Source organism: Malus domestica, chromosome 13, assembly GCF_042453785.1.
Source record: "Malus domestica chromosome 13, GDT2T_hap1".
Taxonomy (NCBI): domain Eukaryota; kingdom Viridiplantae; phylum Streptophyta; class Magnoliopsida; order Rosales; family Rosaceae; genus Malus; species Malus domestica.
Window position 1 is genome coordinate 10,202,006 of NC_091673.1, and position 18,117 is coordinate 10,220,122.

Here is an 18,117-nt window from a genome sequence, read left to right on the forward strand (position 1 = left end):
CGTTTGAGAAGTACTTTTAAATAACTGAAAGTGTTTTTAGAGAAAATATTATTTGGATCCAAAAGCATTTGAAGTGTTTCCTGTAAAAATTATGTGTTTTTTGCAAGAAACACTTCAAGATTAGCATGCATTTTTACAAAGGATAAGCTAGGCAAGATGCCAGGCTAAAATACTAAAAAGTAAATTCTCTCTCTCACACACATTTGGGTTCTGTTTCTTTTCTGCAACTATATGGAAGGAGGATTCTTTACCCTAGTCCTTTTTACCATGTGCATCTTTAAGGCTTCAAACCCTTAAGCTATGTCCACCTTTATTATTTAGTTCCTTTGGTATTTGCTGGAGTATTGTAACTCACTAAGGGCTGGTGTGGAAAAGGTTTTTGAATAAATGAAAATGTTTTTAAAGAAAATATTATTTAGGTCCAAAAGCACTTAAAGTGTTTCCTGCAAGAATTATATTCTCCTTGCATGAAACACTTCAAGTGTTTTTCCAAGATTAGCTAGCATTTTTACTAAAGATCAGTTTCAAAAATATTTTCTCCAAAAACAATTTCAGTTATTTGAAAACATTTTTCACACCAGCCCTTAGTGAGTTACAATACTCCAACAAATACCAAAGGAACTAAATAATTACATAGTGGAATGGAAAGGTGGATATAGCTTAGGGTTTTAAGCTTTAAAGATGCACATGGTAAAAAGGACTAGGGTAAAGGGGTCCTCATCTTAGATGGTTCTCCTTCCAAGTAGCTGCAGAAAAGACACAGAACCCAAATGCGAGAGAGAGAGAGAGAGGATTTACTTTTTAGTATTTTAGCATGGCATCTTGCCTAGCTTATGACATTGATTTGTGGCTTGTTTCACCTTAAAAGAGTTAGTAAAATTAGCAATTTTTCAATTTTATATTTTTGTCTTAGTTTATACATATAGGGCCGCTTTTTCAAAGGTGCTTGGTTTTGCATGAACTACCCATGAGTTGAAACCAAAAGCATTAAGCCATCCCCAACCGATTCGGTCAGAGGGACAGAAGGCCGAAAAAACACAAAAACTGTCTCCAACCGAGGGCTAGGTCAAAGGGCTCATGGGCTCCACCGAGCCAAAAAATGAGAAAATGGCCAACCGGCTGGCTCAACCCAGCCAGCCAGCTAGCCCCAGGCCAGACAAGGCATTTGAATGCAAAGGCTACCTGTTGACGTCAGCTAGCCATTATATTTGAATTTTTTTTTATAGTTTTGTTTTCAACATTTTTTTTAATTTATAAATTCTATTTTTTTCCCCTATAACTTCCTAAGCCATTAAACAATATTAAATAACATTAAGTAACATTTAACAACATAAAAATTATACAACATAAAAGAAAGCATTTAACAACATGAAACTTAGACAACATTTTTAAAAACATTTAACAACATAAAACTAAAACGTCTACTTCATGCTTCTTTTGGCTCAAAGATGTGCAACAAGATCCTATTGTAGGTACTTATTTGTTGCACGGGAACGTATCATCCTATGGCGTCTCATGTACTCATTTAAAGAGATGGTACTAGTTTTTGGATTGAAAGGCAAATTAGGCCCATCATATATTTTTGCACGAGCCCTTCTTAACCTACTTGGATCCTTTTGGTCGTCATTAGACTCTTCATCAATATACCCATCTCGCTCAATCTCCATAATCATGTTGTGTAATATGTTGCAAGACATCATGATGGAGTCCAAATTTTCTCGACTCCACCATCTTGCCAGTTTCTTAATGATCTTCCACCGTGTTTGTAGAATACCAAAAGCTCTCTCAACATCTTTTCAGTATGCCTCTTGGTATAAGGTAAACCACTTTTCGGCGTCATTCGCAGGGTTTGCAATTGCTTGGACAAATGTTGCCCACTTTGGGTAAATACCATCTGCCAAGTAATGCCCCATGTTGTATTGATGGTCGATGACATAGTAGTCAAGTTTAGGTGATTTACTCTTCGTCAGGTTATTAAAGAGGGGTGAAAGACCAAGAATTGTAATATCATTTTGGGATCCTAGGACTCTAAAGAAAGCATGCCTGATCCATATGTCAAATGATGCAACCGCCTATAGCACAATTGTTGGCTTTCTCGATCTTCCACTAAAGCCTCTTTGTCATCCGATGGGACATTTCTTCCACTGCCAAGGCATGCAATCTAGTGTCCCTATCATGCTCAGAAAGCCACGATCTTCATCTTTGCAAGGGAACCGATTTAGATCTACTTGATTTGGTTGACGGATGTACTCCTCTTTGTAAAGCTGAACAATTGTTTCACAGAATTCAGCAAGAGTATCAAGGCATGTAGAATCAGACATACCATATATATCATCCATTGCATTAGCTGGGGTGTCATAGGCTAGCATTCGGAGTACAATATTAACCTTATGATGCGATGAGAAACCAAGGCGGCCTGCTCTGTCCATTTTCTGTCGAAAGTATAGATTGACATGTTGGACATCATGAAGTACATGCTCGAAGACATGACGCCTCATCCAGAAGCGACGTCTAAAATCCTTCTCGTTGTACACCGAGTTGGGGTTGAAGTAGTTGTTCATTAGATTCTGATGCGCCATTTCTCTATTTCGTGGCTTGTAACTGCGACCAGCAATAAAGCCACTTCATTGTGGTTGTTCTTTAGTTGCTTAACAAGCCATGACCCCAGCCATAACTGCCATATATGATGTATTGTGCCATGCTTCGTCTTCTTCATCTGACTCCTCTTCTTCTGACTCCTCTTCTTCTCGTCTCATTTGCGCCATTTATCTTCCAATTCAGAATTGGAAGAGGACCCCCAGTTAGAACTCGAAAATGATCCAAAGTTGGAATTCATTGCAAACTTGAATTGAAAAAGATATTGGAGAGATTGAATCTGAAGGTGTGTGAATTTTAGGCCAATATCCGTCCTATTTATGGACATTGGAAGCAGATAAAAATCCTATAAAAAATTCCCACAACCAATTACATCTCGCCATGTGGCACTCGAAATCCTATCCGAAAAATTATTGAGATTCTTTATCGATAAGAAATTTGCAAAGTTACTCACACATCGACACTTAGCACTCGAAATCCGAGAGTAAAATTATTGAGATTCCTTATTGACAAGAAATCTGCAAAGTTACTCACACATTGACACATGACACTCGAAATCCGAAACGTAAAATTATTGAGATTCCATCTCAAAAAATTATTGACAATCTATAACGTAAAATTCTTGAGGTAATTTAATTTAAGTAACCATAGTAATTCCATTAAAATAATAAATTATGTTTGGTTCTATGACCCTTTGACCCCTCGGTTTGAGATTATTTTTTGTCACATGGCTATGTTTAGTCTATGGTCATCTGGCCCATCGGTTGGAGATAGTAAGAAATATGGTTATGCACTATTAATTAAAATATTAATTTCTTAGAGTGCTACAGAACCAAAGAGAACCTTCTATCCTTCATTCAGTTGGAGATGACCTTAGGTTCCCGTATGCCATTAGAGTCGATATCTTAATTCCAAAAGCCAGGGCACTGTTATTTTTTCTTCATTTGGAAATGGCAGCCGACATCACGTGATTTCATGGTTAATAACATAATGGGTGTGATTAATTTAGTCAGTCTAATGATGTGGAAAGTGGAAGTGATAAAGTAAGTGGCAATTAACTATTTTGAGTAATGTGAGATGTACACAGATTAACCGGGAATATCGATGAGCATAATTTTACATAATAAAACTAAGTAATTTCTTACTAATAGAACCGACTACTTTTGAGATAAATCTCACAATATTACTCTTTACTCATGCAAATCAAGGCAAAAAAAAAAAAAAAAAATGTTAATTAAACAAGATGCTGTTACAATATTTCTAACATTATATTCCCTGCAGGTACTCTATGTGGTACATATCATTGCTTTCTTCGAAGTGGACAACAATATTCTTTTTCCTTTAATTCTCTTTGGGGAAAAGTAAAGTTGGCAACTTTAATTCAGATTGATGTTAGCTTTTGATAGGAGCTGAGTCACAGGTGATACATCGTGTGTTTTAATAGAAATGGTGAGAAAAATTATTTTTCAAGTTATTAATTTTTTAGCACACATATCCTATCATTTATATAATGACATGTGATGTATCACCTCGTATACCGATAACACTGAAAAATCTCTCGGACCGATAAGATTTGCCAAATTAGCATGAAATTCAGCGCTCTTTTTTTTTCTGTCTGATCTCTCTAATAATTTAAAATTTGATATTTACCTTCTATCTGGGTAAACTTAGACTTAAGCTCCTATAAGAAAAATGAGGTTGCTCACGAACAGCTTGGAATATCAGATATTGTTCTATAATCTACTGCTGACGAGTTAAACGTCATCCCTCAGGTACTGTTTGATATGCGGATAGGACGGAATGGGATAAAACAGGACGGAACAAGAACAGAAGGGAACGGAACGAAACGGAGGTTTCATGCTACATTTGGTGTAAGTTCATGCCAGAATGGAACAAATGATTAAATATTGTACTCATCCATCCCAACGAGTTTGACATTACCTGAGCCACCGCCGACGAGTTCAACGTCATCCCTCACATTTTCTGCCTAATCCTCGCCGTCCCATCCCTCGAGTGATGGCGTTGGCCACATCGTGAGAGTGGGTGGTCTTGAGATTTTCGCGATGGAGGGTGACGGTCTCGTCGTGGGACTAGCAGGGAGGAGGGAGGCGGCAGGAAGAAGGTGGGGTTGGGTTCGGATGGCTTTACTGGGATTGGATTAGCCTAGGTTGCTGGGTTTGTGGTGGAGGAGGAGGAGGCTACAGGAGAGAGGGAGGGTAGAAGAGAGGGAGGCTATGGGAGAGAGAGGGTAGATAGTGAAATTAATGAAAAAGAGGATGGGTATTGTTGTCCAACAAGTTATTATTTTGTGTTCCATGGGCTGGAACAAGTTGTTCCAGGGGGGAGGGTGGCACAAAAAATAGACTAAAATCCATTCCACGGGACATCGCTTTCCAGGAAAATCGACGCACCAAACGTGAGACGAGTGTGTCCCGTTCCACTACGTTCCATCCCATCCCACTATCAAACGGTACCAAAGAGAAATAATATGCAAGTGAAAATTAATTAAGGTGCACGAACAAATATATGCATGTACGTAATCGCAAGAGACTTGTGGTTCAAGTGGTTTAACTACCGAGTTCATCCTTTCTTGGGTTTGTGCATGTACATCAAGTTGCTAGTACTGTCAATTTTTTATATAAGTTTATATTAATGGAAATATATAAGCATGGCCAAGAAAAAAAAAACAAAGCAGAAAAAAATTGTGAAGGAGGAAATTACTATATATGTTTTACAAGACAATTTATTATCCGTATTATTTGTTATAACTAACTCACATAGCTTACATGCACACTTCCAATAAAATATTACATAAGACAAGAAGAAGAAGAAGGGGAGGAAGGAAGGAAGGAAGCATGACCAAAAATTTGATAAATACAATCAGCTGATCTTGATCAAGCCACTTTTTACATTTCTAGCTCAATGGAAACCTGGTACTGATCAGACTGCGAGAGCTTCGCATTCGGGATCCGAAACACGACTCTCGTAGAATCTGGAAATGAAAGCAGTGGCCTTACGGTCGATGCCAGGCTCGGCTGTCCATCCACCTCTGTCTTCATCACTGGGACATATTCTCCGTCTAACATAAACACCGCCATCATCGGAGTACACATCGTCTCTTCTGCCGCTCGAGAAGCAGGCCTTGAACATGTTGCAGAAAGAGAAGAGTGAGGATTGCTTTCCCATCTTCTGCTTTCTTTTTTCTCTAGTTTTCTTAATAACAAGCAAGGTTTTGTGCATGTTGCTGCATTTGCATGTAATTTTGTCTATTTATAGTGGAAGAAAACCCTAGTTAGGTCTTAATGTGGGACTGGAGGAGTCCAGCTAAGTTGGCTGCTGGTTTTAAAATTAAAATGGAAGGTCAGGATTGTCTGATAAGACGCATGAAAGGTTAGGATGGTCGTAAAACTAATAGAAAAGCATAAGTGTTAATGTCCTCAGCTTTTTAATTGACCTAAACAGTTCTCCTTGGTAATCCTTTTTCTTTTCTTGCCATTTTTATGTTCTTTTGCCCTCCCAAAAGATGCCCTCTAAGTCTTTAAAATAATACCTGGGGAAAACTAAGATTTGGAGGGTACCTCTCTTCTCTCATTTAATCGACCTCTTAATGAAATGCCTTTTACTGAAGTAAGAAAAGGAGATCAGCAGAACATGCAGTAGATGAAAGACCCAATAAACCAAAGAAGGTTTGATCTAATCTCTCGTATTATTATATTATCATTTATTCTCTAGATTAATTTTTTTTTCCTTTATAAAAGACGGTTTGTCGATATGGCATCTCTCAATATCATCATCATGACATACAAAATGTACTGAGAAAGAATGTATGTTACCTTTTTTTTTTTTTTTTCTTCTTCTTCTTTTGTCACATAAATTACAAGCAAAAAAACCCAAGTGATGCCGCGGGTTTACAACTCTAGTTCCACATAATTACAACAATGTTTACAATTCTATTACTACATGTATACAATCATACTTACAATCCTATTTACACATATACACTAATCAGCATTTAAAATTATGTGAAATGGGGAGTGAGTTTTACCTTAATACAAAACCTGATAAAATTGAACAAATCTCCATGTCATTCGTTCTGCATTTTGACCCCTCCTCTCATACAAATGGAGAAAATCAACACGTACGCCATGCCCGTTTTCGTTTTTTCACTGCGAAGTAAGAAAAAGACGGGAAAAATTAAACAGTAAAATGGGGGTATTTCCATCATTTCACTGTGCTTAGGAACAATGTTTTTTCCATTGCGCTTTAGTATATACTAGAAATTTATGTCCGCGCGTTGCTGTGGGTTTGAAAATTGTATAAAAAAATTATGTTTGAATGATATAAAAGATTGGGTTGCAAAACGTTAATGCAATATACAAAAGATAAAATATATACTAGCAATATACTTGACAACGTTAAGCAGATTGTTATACAGAAGATGTTATTGCTTCCTCTTACGCATATGTTGAGTGCAAAACGATATAACAATGATAAAAACATTATTATCTCTCCCACAGAACTGAGAGGTCCAAAACTCGAAAACCCCCATTCAAGGAGACAATGTAGTCTAATTTCTTTTCAATCACAATCCCAACAAAGATAAAACAACGATTTAAGAATAGGCTAAAAAATACGACAAAATTCAATTACATTAATCTAAGGACAGAATTGCAAACTGTAGCATTGCCATGTAATGGGTAGAAAAACTCGTACTCAGTTCATGCAATTCAATTGCGATCAGCTCCATACCAACCTTTTTGAACAACGGTTTCACCACAGTTGAGTACCTTCAAACCCAATTTTCAAAACAAATAATCCTATTTACGAAAAATTTGAACTCATTTCTGCCACACAAAAATCCAGCACTACTCCTAGTTGAAACAAAACAACCTGCAAAGCTTTATACCTGATCATATTTCACCAAAAACTTCACAAATGTAAAATTTTCCCCAAGACAAACAGAAACCAGAAACATTCTATGAAAGTAAAGTAAGCCATCTAGATGTGTGCACTCACATAAGCATGCATCGTTTATTAAATTAAACGCAAATAACATATATGAATTTCACTAAAAGATATAAACTGAACAATTCCACCAAACTTCAACCCAAACTGGAATAATTTCTATTTACTTTAGATTATTCAAACTTACTCTGTACTCAAGACTATCAAGCAGTTGAGGTGTACATGATCACCAAAATAGAAACTGTACCAAGGTCTACCATGTTGTACATGTATGTATAATTCAAGTTCAAACTCTCATGTGGAAAAAAATCGCAAAGAATTGTAATATGAAAATTCAACTAAGTTATGCAAAGCATACCAAACCAATCCCAAGTATCTTGAAACTCAACGTTGATGATATCATGAAATGAAGATGGCATCACTTTGAAACCCTTATCCACACCACAGAGGGGATTGGACTCCATAGAAGAACTTGCAAGCTGCCATTAATACTATATTATATTAGCATTATTCAATCTTTTTTCACATAACAACTATTATTAAGAAGATTGAATAAAGCTCAATGAGAATATGAAGAAGAAGAAATACTCTGCGTATGTTTTATAACACAAAAAGATTGCCTTTTGCATTAGGAAGTTTAACTCTATAGTTCAAACATTGTCTCGCATATTGAATTGAATAATTGCTACTCACCACTCCTATCATACCTTCATAGTTGAAATACACTTGAGGAGGTTGACTTTCTGGGAAATTCTTTTGTATACGACAATTACCCAATTACGCCCATATGTATTTAAGGTCAACAATTCGACAAAATGACTTGGGACTAACGATATAGCATTTTTTTAAATGTACTAAAGTTGTAAGAATGTAAGTCTGTAGTGATATAAAACAATGGAATTAGCCAACCTGCATATTGGTAGAATTAAGAGCACCCAAGAGTACGTCCCATGACATACCATGACTGGATAACCAGCACAAATATTAGCTCATCCACTATTCCAGTTCCCACCTATAACCATGAAGTTAATGATCATATTCATATGTAACTTGGAACCCTCCTTTTTTTTAATTTAATTTTTTTTTCTTTTAACTACCCCAAATTTTCCTAAAAATAGAAAGAAAACAGAAACCAATTTGCCTTTCGGTGGAGAATTCCAAGTAGGCAAAAGGTTGAGTCAAATCAAATAAAAAATAAGAAACATTTAGGTTGCATCCATTATATAATTGAAACATAAACCATAAGACAAAAAGGAAAATACCCCTTTTTTTCTTCTTCTTTTTCTTTTTTCTAAAAATCCATCTGCATGAGCCTACTATTGTCAACCTTTAACACCATAAGATTCATTCTGTCCAACATCTCCCCATGGTTTAGAGAAATTTAATGAAGTTGTATTAAAAAGGAGTTCTCAAATGTACACAATCTTTCACTCTTTTTTCGTTGTTCACTAATGGTAGCGAATTTGTTGATAAGCTACAATATATTTTAACCTGCCATTTAAGTTCTTTGGAACATGATATGATGCCTAACACATTAAGGGCTTAAATCATTTGTTGAAACAAAACATTGTTCAATATGTTATTGAAAAAAAATGAAAAAAGACACTCACATTGAGATGCTAAAAAACAACACTGAAGAAAATATATTTCACAGAACTAAATAGCATGAAATATTGATAAAGTTAAATCATACCTGACCGGAAAAAAAAAATCATACCTGACCATACTTCCATCCCCTGCCAAAAACCTTCACATCCTCATCATGAAACACAAATAAGTCAGATGAGTTTAATTGCAATTATCTTCTAAACTCATATTATGATATAGATAATATAACATCTCTATTCATGTTTGGTTCATTAAAACCCATAAAACCCATACCTTTACCCTAAATCTTCATCGAGAAAACAAAGTAAATGAAATTCTCTTTGTAACTTGCAAATCACAATTCTAACAAAATTAATGGAACCATAAAATGAAATTACAATTTAATAATTCCCAGATTTGTCAAAAGTAACAGCCTCTTCTCATCCCTTTGTTTTTCTTTTTCCTTTTGTATTGATGAAATTGGTTTTGGAAGAGCCTCATCCTCGTTATCCTTTTGTCTCGACTGGAGTGCATCCTCGTTATCATTTTGTCTTGACTGGAAAGCCTAATGGACGACAATAAAAATTAATTTCTTCCGCTGCTTCTAAATCAAAAGATCAATTTAAGCAACTAAGAATAAAACTTATTGAAAAAAGTGCAATACAGGAACAAACTTTTTTAGTTCTTGTAAGGAGAAGTTGAGGAACTAAAGCTGTAAGAAGAAAACATAAGGCAAAAGAGAAAAAGAGGTTCGATACCTGAGATAATCGAAGAAGAACCCTAATTTATTTTTCCGCGGAGGGAGTGTTGGAAAATATTAGTATTTTGGTTTATTTGAATGTTTGGTTTTATGGGCTTAGCCGGTTAGAATTAGGTTTTGTTAGAGATTATGGTTAGTTTATTATAAATGGGGTGCTTTGTTATTCATTAGAGAACAAGTTAGCCACAATGTAGTCTCTTAGAGTTTTGTAGCCGTTTCGGCATTCTCAGTTTGTTTAATAATATTCTTATTATTTGTTAGTCTTGTTCGTTGCATACTCTGATATTCAACTTGGTATCAGAGCAGGTTTGATCCTTCGGGATTTAATCTGCTTCGGGTTGGTATCTGTTTGCTCGTTTCCGTTGTCGTTCATGTTCAGATTATTAGTTGGTATTGATTGTTTGCAAGAAGAAAAAAATTGTTCGTTCGTTTTTTGTCCCGTGACTCTGCTTCTGCACCTTTGAACACTGCAGCCTGCAGGAGTATCCGCAAGTCTGTATTGCTACAAAGGAAAAAAAAAATTTGGTTGGATTTTTTGTTTGTTTGTTCAGAAGTTGGCATCGGTATTGGCATCGGTATCGGCATCGACATCGGCATTGGTATTGGCATCGGCATTGGCACAGGAATTTGGAGTTTTACATCCACATCTACTTTGACAAACCCATGTCATGTACCGCCATGAGTTTGACGGGGGGTGTTGGAAAATATTAGTATTTTGGTTTATTTGAATGTTTGGTTTTATGGGCTTAGCCGGTTAGAATTAGGTTTTGTTAGAGATTATGGTTAGTTTATTATAAATGGGGTGCTTTGTTATTCATTAGAGAAAAAGTTAGCCACAATGTAGTCTCTTAGAGTTTTGTAGCCGTTTCGGCATTCTCAGTTTGTTTAATAATATTCTTATTATTTGTTAGTCTTGTTCGTTGCATACTCTGATATTCAACTGGGAGTAGTTCACAGTTTCGTGGCAGAAACGAAGAGGGTGCCGTTGAATTCTCTTTCCGGTTAACGAATTGCCACTAACTTCTACAATTCCCAAATCAAAAAATTCCAGTAAGGGTATGCCGAAACACAAATCAAAATTCAATTTCTTTGTGTACAGGACGACACAAAGATTGAAACTTTTTGTTACTTCTAAAGTTCTACACACTTTCGAGCGCTAAATTTTCCCGGAAACAAAAGAAAGTGAAAGAAGTCGTACCTGGTTTGAGAGGCGGACACTATCGGCGAGTTTGGTGGAACTGTGATGGCGGAGATATCTGGTGAGAAAGCTATTAAGATGGACGAAACCATTGAACAAAAACACCTCGATTTTTAAAATTAAAATCAACAAAAATTTGTACAAAGAAAAGAGAACTCAAAAACTAAACCTGAAACATAAGTCAGAGAACTCACCAGGAAACCCAAAGTTTCTGCAGCATTGGCGATTTCCTGAAAACCATGCTTTTGTAAGTTTAAAATTTCTTCCCTAAGGCAACAGATCCAACATTCTCAACTTTAGCTATTTCAGCTACATAACAGAATTTTTAAATTAACTATAATTAACTAATCTGATTTAAGATTTATCGAAAAGCTTGAAAATTTCAGCTTTAAAATGACATCTCAGGCTGCAAATCGAATAGAAAGCGTAGAATTTTATAACTGCTCACCTTAAATACAGAGGCCTTCGCAGGCTGCAAAGAAACGTCAGAAACTCAAAAAACTGGATCTCCTGAAACCAAAAACAAAACCAAATTAACCACCATCACCCAGAATTCGAAGCCACAAACAAAATCCCCAAAATCAAAACCAAAAAAATTTAAACAAAAAACACATTTATAAATCCAAATTTACACTCCCAAGTGCAAGACTCTAAGCTCCAATTGTATTTTCTCAACTTTAGCTATTTCAGTTACATAACATAAATAATAATAATAATAATAATTAATTTAACTATAATTAACTAATCTGATTTAAGATTAATAAAAAAGCTTGGAAATTTCAGCTTTAAAATCACATCTCAAACTGCAAGTCGAATCAAAAGCGTGGAATTTCAAAACCGCTCACCTTACATCCAGAGGCATTCGTAAGCTGCAAAGAAACATCAGAAACCCGAAGAACCGGATCTCCTAAAGCAAAAAACAAAACCAAATTGACCACCATCACCCAGAATTCGAAGCCATAGCAAAATCACAACCAAAAAATTTAAACAAAAAACCCATTTATAAGTCCAAATTTACACTCCCAATCCCAAACATATAACATTCAAAGCAAAGAATTACCCACACTAAATCGGCAGTAGGAAACGCGATCCTTTATGGGCTCCAATTTTTTTGCAAATCGAGACCAAATTGACTATTTTTCAACGAGAGAACGCTGTTGTCCGCAACCCCCGATAAAACCATCTAAACAAATTTTACTGTGCAAGCAACGGAAAACGAGTGTGGGAACAAACCAAACCGAGGGCATTTTCGACACTCCACTGTCCGTGAACAGTACACATTGGTTTGGGTTTTAGTATAGAAAAATAATATATAAAGGTTTTTTTATTAACACCCCACAAAAAAATTCAATATTAAATTACTTATTTATTCTATTATGCAATGACAATTTCAACCTTATTAAGTTTAAAAAAAAAATAAGAAATTTCCAAATACACCCTACATCACTTTTAACGTATTATTTATCTTCTCCAATTATCAAAACCCTCCCACCCTTCATTGTTGAACAATATCCTAACTAATGAAACTACAAACACATTGATTGAGAAAACCCTAACTAAATGTCTATGAATATGCCAATGTTATTGATCACTGTGACTGCAAGAAATTATTTTCTCTCCAACCACACATTTTATCACATCCCGGCATTTACTATGTTGAAAAACTTCAGAACTTATGCCTTTGAACCAGCTTTGTGAATTGCAATGCCAACAACTTGAAACTTTCAATAATTCTTTTTTATTTTTTTATTTCTTTTGTTATAGAAAAGTTACATAAGATCTTGAGTTTGGATAATTCTTGAGTTTGGAAGTGACATAAGATTTATCAATCTGCACAAAGATAAAAAAGTTTAAGATAAGTGTTAGCGTCCAAATCGGTTAATGATAATATTCTCTCAAGATGGAAACGAAAAACAAGTCAATCATAGAAGTGATTAGCCTAGGAACAACAAGGTATCTAGATTCAATCCATCAAAATTAAAAATGAGTGTTATAAAATTTGAAGAAATTGGGGTGTATATAGAAATATAATGTGTGTTTTGAGAATGTCGGGTGTGAGGGTATTATGGAGAGGTAAGTGGGGTGTATAAAGATAATTTATAATTGAAAAAGTAAATATGGAGTGTATTAAGTATGTGGAGTTTATTCAACAATTTGTGAGGTGTTTTTAAACTTAGAGAACCACACAATTAGGTCTTCCTTCCCGGAATTGGATCCTCGCCAGATCCCCTCCTAAAGAAGAATCTTAGGAATCAACGCATGTGGATTGTTGATAAAAAATCGTGCGGTCATAATTTTTTCCTTTTTTATATTTTTCACGCAAAAAGAAATTGCTTTACTTTTAAAAATATAAAAAGCATTTAATTGAAACTGCATGATTTTTTATCAACAGTCCATGTGCGTTGATCCCTATGATCACTGGGAAGGGGATTCGGCGAGGATCCAAATCCCCGGATTTTAGATTTATGCAGCTCTTAGGTTGAAATGACTGCTCGGTGTAGTTACTAAATTGCTTTGAATAGCATAATTAGGCTTGAAGGGCATAATTGTTTGTCAATAAATAATTTCGTAGCTAGATAAAGTTAGTGACAATATGTATTCCAATCAAACTATTCTGAGTGATATGGCTAGCTGTGTATACACTACATGGAGGCCAAATAAAATTTAAGGAAAATTAATGAAAAGGGTTTGAAAACTTTAAGTTTTAACGATAAGAACAAAATAAAAGGTAAAGTGAATAGTATCATGATTGACTTTTTAGTGTAAAAAAATGTGGTTTTTCGTTAAAGTAAACAGTACCAGAGCTTTTCGTTAAAGTTTCCTAAAATTTATTGCTCTCTTTGTTTGCATTGTGTGACTTGATACAAACTATGAATATAAATGAGCATAATTCTATAAAAAGGTACATTATGGGGTACATATCATTGCTCTATTCGAAGTGGACAAAATTCCCTTTTCCTTCAATTCTTAAGGGAAAAGAAAAGTTGGCAACTTTACTTCATTATGATGTTAGCTTTTGATTTGATTTTTATTCAGCTGGGGAACCAAAAGATTTGCCAAATCAACATGATATTCAGCTCTTTTTTTCATCTCTCTCTAATAATTGGCGAATTGACATATTAATGTATAGCTGCTGCAAACTGCATGCTAAGTGGTTATATAACTCAGATTAATTAAGCTACTGCCACCAAAATGGTTTCCTGCAGAGCTACGTATGGAGTGATTTAAGGGTCTTAATTTCATTTTGGTTGCTTTTACAGTTGAATATTTTTCCTTTTGTCAATGAAGACAGTGCAAGATTTTCTCATGTTGATAGTTACACATTTTTTGTTGGGTCCAAATTGTTGAATAATTGCAGGGAAATGGAGGTATAGAACCAAAAAGGATAAAAAAAAAAGATGAATAACATGGGATGCAACCAAAAAAGTTGAGGAAAAAATTAATTTATACATGTGTGTGTGTGTGTGTGTACGTCATATGATATACATTTTTATTATCATAAAGAGCTTATAGTTTAGTTAGTTGTGAGAGTTTATCCTTACACCAGTTCTTATGTTCGAACCCCATCCTAAAATCACTTAGGTGGAAGAAAAAAAAACTCTTATAATCCACTAGCATTTAAAGGTGAATCTGCAGAATTCGCCTTGTTTTTGCCCTTTGATTTCGCTTGGATTTTATTGAATTCATAGACTATAAAATAATGGATCGGAGGGGGGAGGGGGAAGAGAATTGCAAAAATTACTTCTTAGTGAGAGAACAAATTAATAGTGCATTATTTTTGTTACCACTCGGTTGGTGCGCCTGCATTACTTTCAACAGTTAAGTCTAAATTTTACCTTAATCTAACTATAAGCAACTGCCCAAGGAAAAGGAAGAAAGAAGAAAAAGATCTTGAAAGTGGAAACTATGTTTTACAATTTTATTATCTGCATTATTTGTAACTAATTAACACGCAGATTACATGCACACTCCCAAGAAAAAAAATTACAAGAGAAGAAGAAGAGGAAGAAGCGGAGGAAGGAGGGAGGCATGACAAAGGAATTGAAGTACGATCAGCTAGTCTGATCAACCACGTACTTTTACAAATTTCTAGTTCAATTAAAACATGGTAACTGATCGATCAATTTGCGAAAGTTTGGCATTCGGGGTCTGAAACACGACTCGCGTAGAACCTGGAAATGAAAGCAGTGGCCTTGCGGTCAATGCCAGGCTCGGCAGTCCAGCCTCCTCTGTCCTCATCACTGGGACACATTCTCCGTCTAACATAAACACCGCCATCATCGGAGTAATATGCATCGTCTCTACTGCCGCTCGAAAAGCAGGCCTTGAATATGTTGCAGAAAGAGAAGAGTGAAGATTGCTTTCCCATCTTCTGCTTGGTTTTTTTTCTCTTGTTTTCTTAACAAGCAAGATTGTGTATATGTTGTTGGAATGGTATGAAAATATCAATGGCTTTTTATAGTGGAAGAAAACCCTAGTAATGTAGGACAAAGGGAGTCCAGCTAAGGTGGCTGCTGATTTTAAGTTTAAATGGAGGGTCGCGATTGAATGATGAGACTAAGTATGGAACGAGACGTTGTAAAACTAAGAGAAAAGCATAAATGTTATTGTCCTCTCCTTTTGAATTAACCCAAACAGCTCTCCTTGGCGGTACAGAACACAACCTTTTCTTTTAGCCCTACAAAAAGATGCCCCCGAACTGTTTAAAATAATGGCCACAGAAAACTAAGATTTGGAGCACACTTCTCTCAATTTATCAGATCTCTTAGAAAGCAAACCCATGAAATTTAAAGCCAATGAAGTGCTTTTATGAAGTGAGAAAAAAAAAAGCGAAACATGCAATAGATGATAGACCCAAGAAACCAATTATTTTCTTTGGTAAAGAACATATTGTCGATATGGTATTGATAAGTCGTCGATAACATGTAAATATGCAACGTACACATTACTAATACACTATCGACGATAACATTACAAAAACTAACATCCTGTACAAAGAATTTATAGAACCATAGATGTACATTTTGCTCCCAAGTCAAACATAAAAACTGAGAGCTAATAACCAGTTTTTTTCACAAAAATATATTGAACTTTGCTGAGACTATAGAACTATGCAGCGCGAAGGTTGAAAATTACTGCAGCATGTAGTTAATCAAAGTGCTTAAAGAGCATAATTGGTCGCCATTAAATATTTGGTAGCTAGATAAAGTTGCACCAAATGCTTTGTTCCTAGCTAAGAAATCCCTAGAGGAAAGAGTTTAGGAAGATGAGATCAAAGATGGAAGCAAGAGTGTTTCCAAAAAAAAAAATGTTAGGTTTCCAAAAAAATAAAAATAAAAATAAGATGGAAGCAAAAGTTCAAAAGCAGCTTTTGAATGTGCAGTGCTTTTCTCTTTAATTAATTTTTTCTTGATTAACTTTCGGGATAAGCATTGGCTGTTAAGGGTTTAGGAAAGCCCCCACAAACCCGTTCACCGCTGCAAGCAGTGCATTCAAGCTGTCTATAGCTTTGAAGCATCTCAAAGAAGTCCTGCACTGGAGCCAGAGTTTGGTATGCACATCTTCTTTTTCAGCCTTTTCTATTAAAAAATTAGGGCACAAGATCTCTTCCGTTTGCCTTTAGTTTGTTTCATTAGTCACTAATTCAGTATTTTCTTGTTGTATTCACGTCTGGATGTTTAGGTCTTAAACTTTAAGCCCCCTTGTGAATATAATATATAATTAGGAACAAGGGGATAATAATACTTAGTACAATCGAATTCCAAACTCGGCCACGTGGCAGAATGACAATCACTGGATATATATATATATATATATATGTATGTATGCATAGTTCAAAAGACATTTGTCTATACGATTTCAACTAAATAAGATGCATACAACTAATCAAAACCTTACTCAACAACTGTTGTTCGAGAAATTTTAGTCTCAAGATCTTCCTAACAAAGTGAAAACTAGACCACCGCTCTAATTAATCAAAGTGAAATATTAGTGTGGTTATTTGTGAGACTTTTTTATTTTATTTTATGTGTCATGATGGTCAATCAAGCAACATGTTTTTAACAAAGACGCAGCTCTAGTTTATGATATTCACGTTTAAATTTCGGATAGATTCTTTGTTGTCCTACGTACTATCTTATGATATTTAGGCTTTGTTTGGCACACCGTATAGTACCACCGGATAGTATTAATAATACGAAGCGAGTGCTTGGTGAGCTTCGTATGAAATAAGCATCGGACTATTTAATGTGGGCCCATTTATTTTATACCCCTCACACCCGGTTATTTATCTCGTCTAAAATGTCACATCTCAGTCTCGATTCCGCCGTAGCACAATATTGTCCGCTTTGTGCAAAACTATTTTTTTTTTCAAAAGAAGATTCGAACTTGTTTATTCCTGAATTCTACTTTGATGTTATGGTTAGTGCATTGTTAGAACAACTCAACGTAGAATTTAATCCGGCCACGCCCTCACAGTTTTGTTTCTGGAAACTCAGACGAAAATTTCCCACCGGGTCACCCATCCTAGGATTGCTCTCGCCCGAACTCGCTTAACTTCGAAATTTTGATGGAACCCGAAGCCAGTGAGTTCCCAAAATGCCTCATACTATATGGAGGTGGGCATGTACATATAAAACACATCACCCCTCATCGTTGGTCGATGTGGGATGTTAGAATCCACCCCCAACGTCCTCGTCGACACACTCGCATCGAACGACACAGTGGCTCTGATACCATTATGTCACATCCTAGTCCCGACTCCGTCGTATCACGATATTGTCCGCTTTGGGCCTTAGCCACGCCCTCACAGTTTTGTTTCTGGGAACTCACACGAGAACTTCCCAGTGGGTCACCTATCTTGGGAATGTTGTAGCCCGAACTCGTTTAACTTCGGAGTTCCAATAGAATCCGAAGCCAGTGAGTTCCCAAAATGCCTCATGCTATATGGAGGTGGGCATGTACATATAAAACACATCACCCCTCATCGTTGGTCAATGTGGGATGTTACAGT

General features: G+C 35.8%; 2 protein-coding genes and 1 long non-coding RNA gene across 3 annotated transcripts; all 3 read right to left on the reverse strand.

Annotated features, from left to right (window-relative positions):
• Positions 1-2,120: 2,120 nt before the first annotated feature.
• Positions 2,121-2,579, reverse strand: LOC103416371 (uncharacterized). The gene has a single exon (XM_008354624.2). It carries the CDS (start codon positions 2,577-2,579, stop codon positions 2,121-2,123), a length of 459 nt encoding a protein of 152 aa, XP_008352846.2.
• Positions 2,580-5,324: 2,745 nt separating this feature from the next.
• On the reverse strand, positions 5,325-5,854 carry LOC114820605 (uncharacterized). Its single transcript, XM_029091591.2, has one exon. The coding sequence runs from the start codon at positions 5,833-5,835 to the stop codon at positions 5,536-5,538; it is 300 nt and encodes a 99-aa protein (XP_028947424.1). The 5' UTR covers positions 5,836-5,854; the 3' UTR covers positions 5,325-5,535.
• A 1,372-nt stretch (positions 5,855-7,226) lies between these two features.
• On the reverse strand, positions 7,227-8,055 carry LOC139190282 (uncharacterized). The gene is made up of 2 exons (XR_011574385.1): positions 7,919-8,055; positions 7,227-7,382 (listed from the first exon to the last, which is right to left on the reverse strand). It is a non-coding gene; the product is annotated as an uncharacterized lncRNA (long non-coding RNA).
• Positions 8,056-18,117: the final 10,062 nt, after the last annotated feature.